At 53.3% G+C, this 16,882-nt stretch overlaps 1 protein-coding gene across 1 annotated transcript in view; it reads right to left on the bottom strand.

Moving 5' to 3' along the window:
• The window catches only part of WDR1 (WD repeat domain 1), a 40,799-nt gene extending 34,333 nt beyond the window's left edge, over positions 1-6,466 (bottom strand). Inside the window, exons 1-2 of the mRNA XM_061145515.1 lie at positions 6,308-6,466; positions 5,677-5,798 (exon numbers count right to left, since the gene is read on the bottom strand). Coding sequence (XP_061001498.1) covers positions 5,677-5,798; positions 6,308-6,323 — 138 coding nt within the window. The 5' untranslated portion in view covers positions 6,324-6,466. The remainder of the gene's footprint in view (positions 1-5,676; positions 5,799-6,307) is intronic.
• Positions 6,467-16,882: the final 10,416 nt, after the last annotated feature.

Genomic DNA, 16,882 nt, shown 5'->3' with positions numbered 1-16,882 from the left:
ATCTTCGAGCAGCTTCCTAATTGGCCTCCCTCCTGCCTCACATGGATTTCCCAGGTGGCGAAGTGGTAAAGAATCTGCCTGCCAATGCAGGAGACGAGGGAGACATGGGTTCAATCCTTGGGTGGGGAAGATCCCACCGGGAAAGCAGAATGGCAACCTGCTCCAGTATTCTTGCCTAGAAAATTCCATGCACAGGGGAGCCTGGGGAGCTACAGTCAGTGGGGTCACAAACAGTCAGACACGACTGAGCTGCCGCGCATGCATCCACCTGCCTCACACCTTAGCTACAGAACCGTCTCTCCACGGACTTGACCACACTGCTCATCTACTGAACCTTTTCGTGGTTCTGGTGGCCTCAGGCCAGGGCTGGGCTGTGGTGGGGCGGCCTGACCCCCAGCACTAGAGTCCAGCACCCTCTCCTGCCTGCCTGTAACTCCCCCTGCACCAGGGCTCTGGCCAAGGGTCCACAACCTGTGCGGGACTCTCTTCCCAGCCCTGCTCCACCTGACTGGTCCCTTCCTGTGCCCCAGATCCCCTGGGATGACACCTCCTGGCACCTCTATTCCTCTCGGCATCAGTCCTGAGTGTCGGTTTCCCCTGGAGACGGTGAGCTCCGTGAGGACAGGCCTTTGCCGGGGAGTGTCCAGAGCCAGGCCTGGGCTCCGCTACAAAGCAGGTGCTTACATATTCTTGTAACAGGATCAAGTCAGGCTCAAGTTCAGGAAGTGGAGGGGGCAAGGAGGGTGGGAGAGAAGTGGAAGTGACCCCGAGCCAGCTGACCCTGGGGTGGGGGAGGGGCTCCCAAGATGACTGGTAATGGGTGGACACTGACATCATAGCCCAAGCACCTGAAGGTCATTAGCCCAGAAGCCAGTGGGGCATGGCCCCACCCCTCGGGGGCCCCCCCAACAGCTCTGGAGCCTTCTCTGAGCCCAGCATCCTTGATCGTTAAAAGGTCAGACCACAGGACCCCAGTGCTCTCCTGGCCCGACCCCAAGCCTGTGCTGCCCGCCAGCCTTCTATCCAGGTGGCGATCAAACACGCCACCTCCTTTTGTCGCCGGGCGGCCCGTTTCAGTCCCACCCGAGGCAGTGGGCTCCACGCGGGCAGGGGCACTGTCCCCGCGCTGCCCATAGAGCATGCAGCCGTCCTGGGCAGGGGCAGGGACTCAAGGCACGTGTCATGGGACAGAAGGGACGCGGTCTGTCCTCCTCTGGCCATCTGTCCCTTCACGTACACACCCCACCCCACCTGAAGGGGACGCCCAAGGTGGTCCTTCTGCACGCTGACTGGCAGCAGGTCACCCCATGGGAAGCTCAGCGCTCGAGTTCAACATCCCCTAAGCTGGCCTCCAGGGCTTCTCAGGTGGCCCAGTGGTGAAGAAGCCACCTGTTGATGCAGGAGGCAAGGAGACGTGGGTTCGATCCCTGGGTTGGGAAGATCCCCTGGAGGAGGGCATGGCAACCTACTCCAGTATTCTTGCCTGGGAAATCCCATGGACAGAGGAGCCTGGCGGGCTGCAGTCCATGGGGTCACAAAGGACTTGGACACGACTGACCACACAGCACGCACGCAAGCTGGCCCCTGCCCTGCTCGGGATGAGTCCACAGATCCTGTGCTTGGAAGCACAGCAACAAACTGATATAAACCACAACCCCTGAAATTTAACTTCACATACATCATTTTTTCCCATATTCGTGCGTGTGTGTGTCTATATAGTAGGAAGATTCCCTGGAGAAGGAAATGGCAACCCGCTCCAGTATTCTTGCCTGGAGAATCCCCATGGACAGAGGAGCCTGGCGGGCTACAGTCCACGGGGTCACAGAGTCAGACGCGACTGAGTGACTACCACACACGCATATAGTTCATTCTAGATCTGGAATGTAGGGACTGCAGAGCTTCAAAAGCAAGCCCCAAGCCTGCCGGTGTAGCAGATCTGCTGGCTGCTACTGGCAGCGGGCACTCACTTGCCAGAGCCAGTTTACAGGGAAGTGATCCCAGGCGGTTTAGAACGTGAAGAAGCTCCTTCACAGCCACTGGGTGGGGCGGGGGGAGGGGAACCTTCCGACTACACTGTGGGCAGGGGGCGATGGGGCCTCCAGGCACAAGTGTATCAGGTTCCCTCCTTCTGGAATGTTCCTTTCTGGATGGCCACCTCACCGCCTGCTTTGAACCCGGCAGAGAATTTCTTTTGCTAGGTGTGGCAATCAAACATGTTGAGAGAAAACAGGTGAGAAACACTCTTTGCCACCAGCTTGAGAAGTGCCGTGATGCTGGGTTCACCAAGCAGCTCTGAAAAGGCAGCAAAGTGAATGACAGCTGTGGATCCAAGTGGAAGGTGAGCAAGGGACCTGATGCCTGCTCGGTGGGAACAAAGGCGGGATCCGCCACTCAGTCGTGTCCAACTCTCTGTAGCCCTCGGGGCTCCTCTGTCCATGGGGTTCTCCTGGCACAAGTTCTGGAGTGGGTTGCCATTTCCTTCTCCAGTGGATTCTCCTGACCCAGGGATAGAACCTGTTTCTCCTGCATGGCAGGCAGATTCTTCACCATCTGAGCCACCAGGGGGGCCTATTCTTACTTCCATACAGTAAAACCTTCTGTGTCTATCATCTCCGCCACACAGCCCGCCTTTCAATCAAGAGGAGACTTACTGAGCACCGACTATGTGCCGGGCACTGTGCTAGGCTGGGACACGGCAGGTGAGAGTGGCTGCCCGCCGTCTGGCTCCTGGAAGGCCAGGATGGGAGGGCCGCTTGGGAGGCGAAGCTGCCACAGCAAATGGGCAGCGAGTCATGCTGCTATTTGAGGAAAGAATGCGCAGACAAGGGACACAGCAAGGCCCAAATCCGGAGACCCACACGCAGCCAGCTTCAGGGAGGGCGCGGAAGCCGGGGGCCTGGAGCCCCACGGGCAGAAGGTGGCCCTGAGGAGAGGTCGGGGGTGCAAGGCTGGACGACGGGGCACCATCAGTCCCAGATGGGAGAGCAAAGAACAGTTCGACCCCGTATTTTAATAACTGGTCCAGCAGCAGTGCTGAGGGCAGGCTGGAGGAGGGCCAGGGAGGAAGGCCAATTTGGCCTTTTGTTTTTGCAGTCCAGGCAAGATAGCATGATGAGGGTGGAAGCAGTGAAAAATCCATCAGATTCGGAAGTCTTTGAATGCAGAGGCAATAGGACTCACTGCAGAACTAAATATGGTGTGGAAAGGGGAAGTCCAAGGCTGGGGCCAGAACAACTTGGCGGAGTGGCAGTCGCCATTCTGGGGATGGACGCGTGGGAAACCCAACTGTGGGGAGGGCGTGTTCAGTATGAGCCGCCCATCAGACGTTCTGTCAGACATTCCCCGATCTGGTCCCCTCCTCCCTTTCATGTCTCTTCTAGACTCTGAGCCTGTATTCCAACCAGCCGCATTCCTCTCTTATTTCCTCAATATTCATGAGAGTCGTGTCTATTTTTTCCCCAGGAATACTCTGCCCTAACAAAAACTATTCCCACCTTGACTTGAGCACCAGTGGTCCACTCCCATCAAACAAAAGCCTAAATGCCTCATGGGACTTCCAGAACAGGGTGGAAGAACACATCTGCACCCCGGTGTTGTCCTGGCCCTGCAGACACTTACAAACAGATGGGAAAGGTAAGCAGACGCGCCCTCCAAAGAGAATGGTAAACTCAAGGGGGTAAGGATGAAAAGCTCAGAAGAGGGACTTCCCTGGTGGTCAAGTGGTTGGGAATCCACCTTGAAACGCGGGAGATGCGGGTTCTATCCCTGGTTGGGGAGCTGGGATTCCCACCAGCCACAGGGCAACTAAGCCCTCATGTTGCAATGACTGAGCCAGGCTTCTCTCAACTAGAGAGAAGCTCGTGTGCTGCAACTAAGACCTGCCGCAGCCAAAAATAAATATTATTAAAAAAAAAAAAAAAAAAGAGCTCAGAACAAGCAAGCAGAAAATAGAATAGGTTCCTTAAGTTAGGGAATGCCTGCTGCAAAGAGGGTGCTTGTCCGTGACTGTAAACAGCATCTCCATTGGAAGGGGCTCCATTTACTGGCTGCCTTCCTTTCGTTGAGCTGGACCCCTGTTCTGAGCAGTGGGTCCCCTTGGCGGGTGGAGCAGGGAGGTGAGGAAGATATGGTTTAAAGGAGAAGCTGCAGGTTAAGAACCTTTCATGGCACCAGACACACAGCAGGTCTTCATGGGCGGGCTCCCATCTGGAAGTGAGTATAGCCCGCTGTGACGTGTGTGTTCCTTGTTAGGGGCAAACACAAGCATTCATTCCGCTGCCCTGTATCCCCGAGAATGCCTTCACTCATTTTATTTGACAAACTACAGTATCTACCTACTTAGGGCCATCTCAACTTTTTTTTCCTCAATATCTCAGAAGCTCTCTGGAGACCTCCAGATCTTTATGATCTAAGTCCCTGGCCATGTTTTCCCCAGTTCTGAGTGAGTCGGGATCAGCTTTCGAGGAATCTGTGTCTAGCAGAGGAGCTGTTAGCACCTTCAAAGCACATTCACACCCACCCACCCCTTCAAGTGAGGGGCCAAGCCATCCTGGGCAGGGCAGAAACTGCCAAATGCTTTGTCTCCCAGCAGACTGCTTTGGGGAGCGGGGGGAGCGGGGTGGGGAGGCAGAGCCAGCAGCATCTCAGACCTCACAGACAAGGAAATCAAGACCACAGAGCCCCTGCACTGCTTCAGCCAGCTCTGAGGTTCGGAGAGCAACCCTGTCTTCAAAGTGACGGTTCCAGTGCCCCAAGGGCACGTACCCTGAATTTAAGCTGACACCCCTTGGGGGGCATCGCCAATCAAAAGCCATCCACCTACAGACTGGGTACAAGGCCCACCCAGGAAGCTCAGGAGAACCCTGCCCTGACACACAGACACTAGGGAATGGTCATGTTGGTACCTCCAGCTTCCAGCCCCACCCCCCACTCAGGCCAGGCAGGCAGAAAAGATTTCACTATGTAATCTCAGCAGTGGGGAGACTGACAAGCACACTGGGTCATTTCGATAATTACAGAGAAGTAACGGAGTATTTTCGAGGACTTCCCAAGGAATGGGTTCTAAAAGCCTTCTCAGCCTGGGTACAGGAGGCCTCTGCAGATGATTCACGGGGATAAACTGGTTCCTTATTTTGCAGTGGGGCTCAGATGGCGCGAGAGGGAAGACCAGGCTGGAAGGGTAGAGACCTGGGTGTGAGCCCCATCTCTGCCACATTGGGGGACCCTGGGTGTGCCATGAGTACTGGGTGTCCGCCGGGCATGCAAGGTCTCCCTCAGGGGGATCCAGGCCAGCAGGACAAGTCGGGGAGCCTCAAGTCATCTCCATTTTACAGATGAGTAAACCAGGGCTCAGAGAGGCCGAGTCACCAAGCACCCCAAGGGTCAACGTCCGATCCCTCAAACCCAGAGCCCTTCACTTGAAGGGAACTAAATCTGAGCCTCGGCTTCCCCCACGGAGAAAGAGAATTGGGCCTGGATACATCTGCAGCTGTCTCCCTTGGCTTCCGAGGTGTGGTCCCCGAGGCTGAAGGGGGCGTGGCGTCCTCGCCCCAGGCCGCTGGGCCGGAGGGGAGGGGGGTGCAAGGGGAAGGCTTCACCCCAGAGCTGGGCGGGTGGTCAGGGAAAGAACCGGCATCCGGGCGGCGGCCAGTGGAGGCGGGGAGGCGAGGTACTCACGTCTATGTTCCTTAGGATGACGCACTTGCCATTGGTGTAAAGAAAATTGTTGCCCTTGGGGTCGCCGCCGACGATTTTGGAGACACCCCTCTCCACCTGGGGGAGGCTGGCGAACACCTTCTCTGCAGAGACACAAACGCAGCCAGGCACCTAAGGGCCAGCCCCGCGCCGGGATGAGGGCGGAGGGGAGGGAAAAGGGGAGAGAAAAAAGAAGGAGGGGGGGGGGGGGCGGCCCTGGACCGGTCTCGGCCGGTCACCTGTTGCCTCCAACCCGGAGGGGCGGCCGCCACTTTGAAGGAGCGCAGGGGACCGGCGCGACTTCCTGGTCGGCGCGCTCCCTTAACCAGGCCCTGCAGGGAGATGCGGGGACTTCCACGGGGCCCCGACCGCATCGCCAACTTTGGGGCGCCCTCCTCGCCTTCCCCCGCCCGGCGAGGGATCGCTGCCCGGCGCCCCCGGAGGGCGGCGGGGCGCTCACCAGCCGGCTTCCGCACCCCTCCCCCGCGCCCCGCGGACCTCGCCGGACCACCCACGCCCGGCCGATGGCCGAGGGGCCAGGCAGGCAGGCAGGCAGGCAGGGCGGGCGCCCACCCCCGGGGGCGGGGGGCGCGCACCGGGCCGCGGCACTTACTGATCTCGTACGGCATCCTTGCCCACTTGTTACCGCGCCGCGCTCGCCAGAGAGCCTCTAGGGGCCGCGCGCGCCGCGAATCAGACCTGGCCGAGGCCGAGCCCAGGGACAGGGGCCGAAAGGCGGCGCCGGGCGTGCAGGGCGCGGAGTGGGGCGGGGGGGGGCGGTCCGAGGCCGGCTCTCCGAGGCCGGCTCGCGCCCTGCCCTGCGCGTTGCCGCTGCGGACGCGCCGAACCCGGAAGCGCGGCCCCGCGCGCGCGGCTCGCCCCCCAGCTTTGACCATATATAGTCAAGCGCTCGGCTCGGCGGCTGCGGCTCTAGCGAGCCTGCGCGGACCTGGCCGCCGCCGCGCCCCTCCTCCTCCCCGCGCGGGCCCCGCCCAACGCGCCCCGCCTCCGGAAGTGACGTGGACCGCGACCGAGTGAAAAGGCGGCGTGGTCAGCGCGGGGCCTCAGAACGCTGCTCGGAGCCGGCGGGAGAGATGCGAGCCTCCGGCAGTTGGGGGAAAGGGTGGGCTAAGGAAGTTGGGGTTTTTTTTTTTGTTTTTTTTTTTTTTAACCTGAAGTTTTGCAGACGCTGAAATCACTGGAGCGTCAGGATAAGGCTTGTGTTTGCGTAGCGGGCGTTTACCTAGCTGCCAGCCTTCCGGCCCAGTGGGCGTCCTCCTTGGGTTTTGCAAACACAGAGGAGTGCTTTTTCTTGTTTTCTTCTTTAAAGCATGACTAACTGGCAGTCGGCATTCCTCGCAAAAAGCAGCTGCAGGAGAAGTTTTACGGATGTGCTTTGCGGGGCCCGAGCTCTCTTAAAAACTTTTTAGAAAACTAGGATCTCAAGAGCAGAGAAGGGAGGGATGTAGGTTCTTAAAAAAAAAAAAAACTAACTTCCTAATGAAAGCAGAAGAAAGGGGGAACTTCCACTTGTAAGGCTGAAGCAGCGGCTCGTTGCTAGGGGAAAAGCAAGTTGAGATGTTATTTGGAAACTCATCTTTCAGTGTCGGGTACTGTCTCGGGATTTGCAGAGACGGGGGGAGGAGGAGGGTAACGTAAAGTCAGAAACCTCAGGGTGAGCCTTGATTTTTCTTGAACCTACTGGGAATATTTTTAATGCTTAGCTTTCATTTGAAGCTTTAAAAGTTTTCAACATATAAAAATTGAAAAAAACATTAGAACAAAGATCTTGGCGTCAGACATAGGAAGCGATGTACTGATCATAAGGAATTGCTCGCGGTGGAAGCTTCCAGAGTGAGGGTGGTCAGTGTGTCTTTCTCTGCCAGGCCAAGCCTGTGCGACTTCCCGGGGGCCATGCTATCCTGGCCTCTGGCGCTCTTGGGGAAATCTTCCGGAGTTGTAGGGGACATGGTACCTGGGTTGGCTCTATTTTTGAATTGCATCCAGGTTCATTCCTTGTGTCTTTACTGAATAGCCCTGCAGAGCTCTGAAGGCGCACCTGCGTGAACACAGGTGTGTCCTATCTGGTCTCTAGGCATTTGCTGCTCCTACCCTGCCCCACCTTCACCTGTCTGCTCTTCAGGCTGCAGCCTATTTTAAAATTGAAAATGTCTGTTCCTCACTGTCAAACCTGTAGGTGCTTGGTCTCAAAGTTGAAGCAAAAGTCATGAAATGGCCTAACTGAGCTCTATGTGCTAGATCTCAGGTTTCCATGAGACTATCTTCCTCTCTGCTTTCTGCTCTGCTCCCCATTTTCTGCAGCACCCCAGCTTCCTGGGTGTTCCACGAATGCCCCAGACTTGCTCTTGCCTCCAGGGCTTCTATAACCTGTGTCCACTACCTGGAATTACTCAAAGCTACTTAAATGAGAGTGTCCTTTATTCAGGGAACCCCACCCTGACCACCTAACTGGCTCTAAACCTTCCAACCCCTACAAATACCTTCTTGATACTCTGGTCCCTGTTGTCTGGACTGTGTCCCTGACAGGGTAGATACTCAAATGGCTGACCCCAGACCCCATGTGCAGTCCTCAATTGAGAAACAGTGGCTGTGAAAGGTAGTTTTGTGAACTGAACCACCCTAGAGATGTTGCCAGAACAAAGGGAAAACAAGTGATCTACAGGTGGGAGCTGTAATCATCTGAGAATTGGAACTGGGATTAAGATCAGCTGTGCTAACTTTTTGCCCCTCGGGCATCTTTGTAACTGAAGGACTGACTCTAAAACTACTAAAGCATTAACCTCAAGCCCTTGAAAGCAGATAACCCTTGTGCATGGGGGTAAAACCTTGTTGGACTCATAAATGAGACTATGCAGCAAACTTAGAGCTAAATTCCGAGCCCCTGGCAGGAGGCTAGGCTCTATAGCTTAGGAGGAAGTTAAGTTGTTCTGAGGACTTGAGTTTGGATGGGTGTTACGGATGCTGGCCTTTGCTATAAAAGTCATGTCACAGAAAACATGACTTGGCAGGAAGTTGCAGGGGTTGGAAGGAAGAGGGAGGGACATGGGGTGCTCTTTGCCTAGGGTGATCCCAGCTTGGTTCTTCTCCACTGTAAGGGCGCAGCAGTCCTTGAGTTGGTGTCAGCTGTGACTAGCTGTTACTAATCCCCCTTTTAATACAAGTGTTAATGCACACTCGGTCTCCGATGGGGACCCTGAAACGACTGTACCCCAGTCTGTGATGGCTGTGTCGCCCGGCCACTTCTGAGACCCTCACTCCTGAAACTGTCTTCCTAGCACCTTGGGAGTGTCCTGGAGACACCTACTAGGACTAGACCTAATGCCAACTGAGACCAGACCACCTCGCCTTCTCCCACTGCACGAGACATCTCCTCCGGGCTAACCCTTCCTGCAGAGATCAGCGGCCCCATCTCTGGCTATACTGGCCAGAAAACGCATCTACCCACCCACAACCACCACATTCAATCTTTCACCTGGACTCTTTGGATGCCTGAATCTCTGGTTAATATCCTGCCACCTCCCACTCTGGTCTTTTTTCTCTCCATAGAGAGCAACAGCCTCTCTAGGCCCTAGGGCGCCCAAACCCAGCCTGGCTCTCAAACTGCTCCTCACCCCGGTTCTCCCAGCTCTGGCCGCTGGCTCAGAGCTCTGCCTTGGGGTTTCTGTACCTGTTTCCAGGATTTTCCTGATACCTCAATTTTAAGGCCAGAGTTCATGCAACTATTTTTTAACCACTTGGGAGCAAAGCCCTGTGATGTGGGAACAGTAGTTGGAAATGCTTTCTTAGGAACGCCCACACCTCTGCCTGGGGAGACTTCCAACTACAGATAATGGGTGAGATAACCCCTTCCTTAGCAAGTGGCAGTCAGCTCCGAAGAAGAGCCTTGCTCAGACTGGGCAACCCGCCAGACCACGGCCCCTCACTCACTCTTGCCAGTCCAGCTCCTCTGTCCATGGGATTCTCGAGGCAAGAGTACTAGAGTGGGTTGCCATTTTCCCCTCCAGGGGATCTTCCCGACCCAGGGATTGAACCTCCGTCTCCTGCATTAGCAGGCTGACTCTTAACCCCACTGAACCACCTGGGAAGCCCAAACTGTACGTAAATAGCATTTAACATACGATGCTGTGCCTGCTGGGTTAATCCAATTTGCCTGCCCTGCCGACATTGTAAACATCACAACAGGGACCATGTTTTTGCAATACTTAGAGCCCACCAGATTAGCTAAGGGAAGCTGCTGATCTGCACTCTGGAGAGAATGAGTCATGAGTGCCTTGCCTGAATCCACATCGAATTCCTAAGTGTGTAAAATGGCCCTTTGGGGCAACTCCTTCAAACTGTCTCCAGGAAAAACCCCTAGGCTGGCTTTGGGGGAGACTGGTTGCAGTTACCCGAGTTGGGTAACTTGGAGGGAAACCGTTCATTTGGCTCCATGTGTGTGTATGAGGAGGCCTTACCTCTCTCCAATTCTGCCAGCTGCTTTGTAATTAAAAAAAAAAAAACGGGGTGGGGGGAGGCGCTCAGAACGTGTGGCCCTGTTGTGGAATCCAGAGTCGTGAAACACCTGAGGACACTCAAAACATGGGAGTAAGTTCATTATGCCAGCGGGTCCAGGGGATTTGGTTCCCAACAAGGACCTGTATGTTTCTGAGACATAGTCTGTGACTGGTTACATGTTAGCAACCTCTTTGTTGTATATGACTGAGTTCTACAACAAGCAGGTGCTAGCAGAACAAACAACTAAGGTAAAAGGGGGGAACATGGATTATACATCACGGGGATGGCTCCATGGTTAAATTTCACAGGGGCAGCCTGACCTAAACTGCAATCTCCATTTGCCATCTGTAGGGAGGGAAGTCTCCAGGAGACCTGGTTTCTTTAGCAACACTTTTCCTCATTGTTGGGCAGAGTTCGGTCCAGTTCACATCCTGTCCTTAAGATGGATGATAGGCTTCAAGATGGAGTCGCTCCTGCTTCTCATAGTGGCCCCAACAGCCCTACAAGGTTCCACTTCACCATGGGCATGCTTGGCCTCAACCCTTATTGCACACGAGCGTGCAAGTGGTAGTCGGTTCTAGAAGAGCCTGGATTTAAAAAAAAAAAGCAACCTGAAAGGCTGTGGCCACTTCCCTCCCTCTCGCTAGCCCAACTCCACAGCATCTTGACAAGGCAGAGTAGGGTAGCACACACACTCAATTGAATTCTTAAATTCTATGTGCATGTGTGCTGAGTCGTGTCAGTCTTTGCGTCCCCATGGGCCATAGCCCACCAGGCTCCTCTGTCCGTGAGGTTTCCCAGGCAAGAATACTGGAGTGGGTTACCATTTCCTCTTCGAGGTGGTCTTCCCGACCCCTAGGGAAAGAACCTGCGTCTCCTGCATCGGCAGGCAGATTCCTTATCACTGAGCCACCTCCCTAAATCGGATGTGTACAGGAGATGGAAGGCTGTCGTCAGCTTTGGGGAGAGACAGGAGCAATTGGACGGGTGTTCCAAACTCCTGCTTGCCCACTTTCAACCCTAGTGTTCTCACGTCCAGGCTCCCAAGGAAGGGATCTGCTTCCTGTTCTGTCCTGGGCGCCCCCCTGCAAGAGGGCTCCATGCCAGGTGAAGGAATGAACAGGGGGGAGGAGGGTGGGCACTTACCCCCTCCAGGAGCTCAGGGTTGGACTAGCTCATCTCTTGGAAGGAGAGGTTGGAATGTCCCATGCAGTAGAGTAACTGCCTGCTGCCCCATGACTAGCCCTGCCCCCCTCTCTAGGAGTCTTACTTTCCTGGGTCCTTTGCAGCCTGTAAACAAGCTCAGGTAAGCCACACTCAAGAAGCACCTGTCTCTTACCTTAAGCCAGTTTTACTGCCATCACCTGTTAATCTGCTCCACGAGCAGGCCCTCACTTCCAAATCGCCGGAAAATTGAGTTCAGGCTGGGTCAAGCCTGCCTCTGTTGTCCAGTGAGTTTCATCCTCCTGATGAACGCAGCAAGCCAGATGCTTGAGATGCTGAGCTTTGCAGAAGAGACAAGTCTTTTTCAGGAGGCCCCCAAGTGAGAGGTGAACAAACTTTGAATCTGGCTCCCTGCCCGAAGGTTGAGGGGCTTGGGATACTTGGGGTGAAGAGTAGATGGTGGTACGGAGGTGCAGGAGAAAGGTAATCGGAGGTAGAAAAGAAAATGTGTGTATCCGAGTTGACACGGTTAATGAGACACATGTCCAGAAAATAGCAACATTCACGTGATCTGAGAGCGTTCTTGTGATGCCACAAGTTCACACACTCAGGCAGGTCCAGTTGAATAGTCAGTGGTCTCAAGTGATCTGGGCAAGTTCCTGAAAAAAAAAAAAAAACAACTTGGGCAACTCTTCACTGACCCATATCGGGTGTTATCTATAGGGGGTGGTTAAAGGAATCTTGTGATAAGTCTAGGCTCCAGTGACCCCTGGAGGAGATGCAATTTGCAAGAAAAATTACAGGAGGCTTAATAAAGGCAAGTTACAACTTGGACAAGCAAGTTGGCATTTAATGGATCTTGTTCTCTTTCCCATCCATCTATAGTCCAATTACGTTGACGGAGGATTTTTGTAGAAACCAATGCCTGTGACCAACAATTTGTCAGTGAATGTTGAAACAACAGTTTGTGTAAATATCAGCAACTTTTTTTTGCCCTTTATGTATTTGAAACTTTGCACATTTTACTAAAACATTCTAATACTTCATTAGTGTGGTAGGCAGGGTCACAGGCACCTCTGTGCAGAGGAACAGACTATTACAAATACACCATGGGGGGGTCACTGCTTTCCCTTGAAAGAGAAGACTATTTTCTGGCGGTATTTTTAGTCCTGTGGGTTATTTCCTCTGAGTTGTTTTTACTGGATTTCCCATGAGGTGGATTTTTGCGGGGGTGGGGTTAACCCTACACTCACCAGAATGGTCAGTTACCCATTCTCTATAGCTTCTGATAACAGGAGTTGCTTGAAGTCATTATATTCTGTGCATTAAGGCTACAATAAATTTTAACTATGAATGGGGGGGTGTGGAGGATGGTACAGTTAGCTACAGGTTATCCCCTCCTGTCCTGGAAACCTGGGGCTGTACCCTTGGGCTGCTCTCCTAGTAGGGAGAACTGTTGAGGGCAGGGCCATCACAGCAAGATCTCTGCCTTTTTGTCCCCCAGGACTTTGTTAAAGAGGTTTAATAACTCAAAACCCTGACCTACCTATGTGAACCTTATATGAATGCTGGAATATAAATTCTTCCAAGGCAAGAAGTGAGTCCTTAACCTCTGACCCTGAGTGCGAGCTTGTTACTGGGTCCCTCCCCGAGCTGCTCAGATGAAAACACGTTTCACAGGCTGTGTCAGAGCGCTGGGCTTTGCAGCCAGGTGATTAATTCGTAACTAGTGCTGTGTGTGTGCGCTCAGTTGGCTTCAGCTGTGTCCAATTCTTTGCAACGATATGGACTGTAGCTTGCCAGGCTCCTCTGTCCATGGAATTCTCCAGGGAAGAATACTGGAGGAGGTTCCCATACCCTCCTCCAGGGGATCTTCCCAACCCAGTTATCGAATGCAAGTCTCCTGAGTTTCCTGCGTTACAGGCGGATTCTTGACCGCTGAGTCACCAGGGAAGCTCCACTGGTGCTGTAGGTGTTTGCAGTTCCCTGCAAACTGTGAAACTTTGCATACAGAAGACTTCCCCTTTGAGGTTATGCCCGATGGATGTACCTCTAAGAACTTTATCACTGCATAGGTTTCTAGATCTAATAAACATACCTCAGGGAGGCTATATCCTCTTCACTCCTTACTGACCTATCTTCATATTTTCTGTCATCACTTCATAGACAACAGCTTGCATTATCTGATCCTTCTAATGTCCAGGTGTGAGGAGCCTGCCTGACTTCAGAGACTTGGGCCTTGCAAGATATCTCAAGATTAAGTGGTTTAAACATTGTCCAATCTTGAGGCTGGATGTCTGAGATCAAGGCATTTGACAGAGTTGGTTCCTCCTGAAAGGCATGAGGAAGAATCTTGTGTGCCTGTCTCTCTTCTGGGGCCTGCTGGTAATTAATTGCTGCTTTCTTCCTCTGTCTTTACTGTTATGCCCGATGTCCGAATCCCCGAGTGGGAAGAGAAGGCTTCCAAGACAATGCAACTTGCAAAAAGGAAAGTTTATTCCTGACTCGAGTCAGGGCTCCTGCTGCATCCAACGCAGTGGTGTGGGGTCAGAGAGCCCCGAGCCCAAGCTGTTACACAAATTTATAGGGTGAGCATAAGCAGTTGGTAGTTGGCTTAAGTGGATTGGTTACATGCTTGCAAAGCAATTTTCTTGGTCCAAACTTTCGCGGGCGTTTTTTAAACTTGGGCGTTAGCGGGCTTTTCAGCTTTCCTCTGATAGATTCCCTTTTTCTTACTGGGTGCATATTGATTGGCTGGCTCCAGGTGGACTGATGATGGGGGCAGGGACTCTTACCATTTCGGGGGAAACCGAAACTTAGGTCTGGGCTGCTTGTCATGGTGTTAGCCCTGGCAGCCTCACATTCCCCCCTCTCTTGTTTCTCTAGAGGAATCTTTCTCTTCATCCTGGGCTATCATCTGATATTGTTGCCTCAATACCATAATCTGAATGGTGTTTAGATGTTCTTTAATAAGTGACACTAGCCGGTTTAAAATACAAGGGCCAAATGTGAGTGTTAATAATAGCACTATAAGTGGGCCCAGGAGGGTGGAAACTAAGGTGGTCAGCCAGGGGGAGTGTTAAAACAAAGACTCAAACCATCCCTGCTGGGCCTCTCGTCCCCTCTTTCGTTGTGCCAGTCTTTCTCTCACTTTTGCCATAGATTCTCTTACCACTCCTGTATGGTCTGCATAGAAACAACATTCTTTTCCCAGAGCTGAGCAGACCCCCACCCTGTTGGAGATAGGACACACAGGAGGAGGGTCTTCCATACAGAATCTCAAAAGGGGTAAGATTCAGCTTATAAGGGGTGTTACACACCCGAAAGAGTGTGAAGGGGAGGAGGGTCACCCAGTCCCCGCCAGTCTCTATTGCCAACTTTGTCAAAGTTTCTTTTAGGGTCCGATTCATTCTCTCAACCTGTCCTGAGCTCTGGGGATTATATTCACAATGTAACTTCCATTTTGTCCCCAGAGCTTGGGCCAGCCCTTGTACAATCTGGCTCACAAAGGCAGGTCCGTTATCAGAGCCCATAGTCGCTGGCAGCCGTACCTAGGCACTATCTCCTCTGGATCTTTTTAGCAACCACTATTGCTGTCTCTCCCTTAGTGGGGAAAGCTTCTACCCACCCAGAGAAGGTATCTACCAGAACCAACAGATAGCGATACCTGTACTTGCCTGGCCTTACCTCAGTGAAATCTATCTCCCAGTGTTGCCCTGGCTCTTCCCCTCGGTACCTCATTCCCGTTTGCTGCTGCTTCTCTGCCCTCATTAGCTGGCACGCTTTGCAAGCCTGAATTATCTCTCATAGAGTTGCATTTTGTCGAGGGAACCTCAGGCAGGCCGTCTGGAGAAGTGTTAGGGTCTTTTTTTCTCCCAAGTGTGTAGTTGTGTGCAGGTGTTCACACACATGACGACCCAGGGCAGCAGGCAATATCAGGTGGTTGTTTTGATCTCGGTACCATCCATCTTTGTCATCCTTCTTGGAGGGTGGTGTCCTCGTTGATCCAGGCGAGATCAGAGAGGGAATACTCGGGAACTGGTGGCAAGGTCCCCATACCAGGAGGTGGAAGTCCCACGGCTAATATGGGGGTGGTGTAGTCCCGGCTAGCCGCTTCTCGAGTGGCCGCATCAGCGGCACGATTGTCCCGCGCCTTAGGGTCTTTTCCTTTCTGGTGACTGGGGACATGTACTATTGCTACCCACGGTTGTACATCTGGTGCTATGGTCTCTGAGGGCTTCGGCGCAAAAAGTCTGTATTCATCTCTTAAGGCTAGGGATAAGACATGTATTGGCAGTCCAAGTCCATCTGTGACTGACATTCCCCCAGGGTCAAAGTGAATCTGAGCATTAACTTTAGTCAACAAGTCTCTTCTAAGTAGGGGGGCTGCGCATTCTGGTATCACCAAAAATGAATGGGACACCTGGTGGGTCCCCAGATTTACTTTTCGTTCTGTGGTCCAACAATATCTTTTTGTCCCCGTGACTCCTTGCACCAAGCTGGTTTTCTTAGACATTGGTCTGTTTTTTACTTAAAACAGTGTTGGGCGCCAGTATCTACCATGAAGCCAACGGGTTTCCCCTCCACATGTATGGTTACCCAGGACTCGGGGAGGGGTGCCGAGTCTCGACTCCCCTAGTCACTGTCTTCCCCCGCATATAGAACTCGAGTTCCAGGGGAGATTCTCTCTCTCTGGGTCGTTCCTCTCCTCGGGTCCCTCTTAGGGCACTCGTTTTTCTAGTGCCCCTGTTCTTTGCAGTAGGTGCACTGATATTTCTTCAAGGCCTGCCTTTTTGGTTTCTTTTTCTCCCATCCGGGGTTCTCGAGGTTCCCTCAATTCTGTTCCGGCCTTTATCCCCACAAAAAGAATCTGGGCTAGCTCCCTCTGGTTCTTCCGGTTTTCCCTCGCCCTATGTTCTCTATCTTCCTTCCTGATCTTCTCCGCTAATTCCCTTTCCTCCCGCCGAATTCGCTCTTCCCTTTCTTCTGGGGTCTCCCTATTATTAAAAACCTTTTCAGCTGCTTTCAGTAAATCCTGTATTGTCTGTTCTCCCAATCCCTCTACCTTTTGTAATTTCCTCCTAATATCTGGGGCTGCCTGATTCACAAACACTAACAGAACTGCAGCGCGTGACTCCTCAGCCTGGGGGTCCACAGGTGTATATTGCCTGAAAGCTTCCATCAGCCTCTCTAGGAAGGCTGATGGGCTCTCAGTGGGCTCTTGCCTTACTAAATTTACCTTCGCCAAATTTGTCGGCTTTCTTGCTGTGGCCCGCAGGCCAGTCATCAGAGTCTGGCGGTACACTCGGAGACGCTCCCTACCTTCCACCCGCTCAAAATCCCAGTTAGGCCGCAACAGAGGAAACCCCTCGTCCACGAGATGAGGCTGGGCGGTTGGTCTCCCATCGACCCCCGGGACCCGTTCCCGGGCCTCTGCCAGAATTTGCTCCCATTCTTCTGTGGTGAAGAGCACCTGCAACAGCTGCTGACAATCATCCCAGGTGGGGTT

The sequence above is a fragment of the Dama dama genome, chromosome 6, assembly GCF_033118175.1.
Source record: "Dama dama isolate Ldn47 chromosome 6, ASM3311817v1, whole genome shotgun sequence".
NCBI lineage: Eukaryota > Metazoa > Chordata > Mammalia > Artiodactyla > Cervidae > Dama > Dama dama.
Note: the sequence above shows the minus strand (reverse complement) of the source record. Positions and strands in the feature narration are given on the sequence as shown.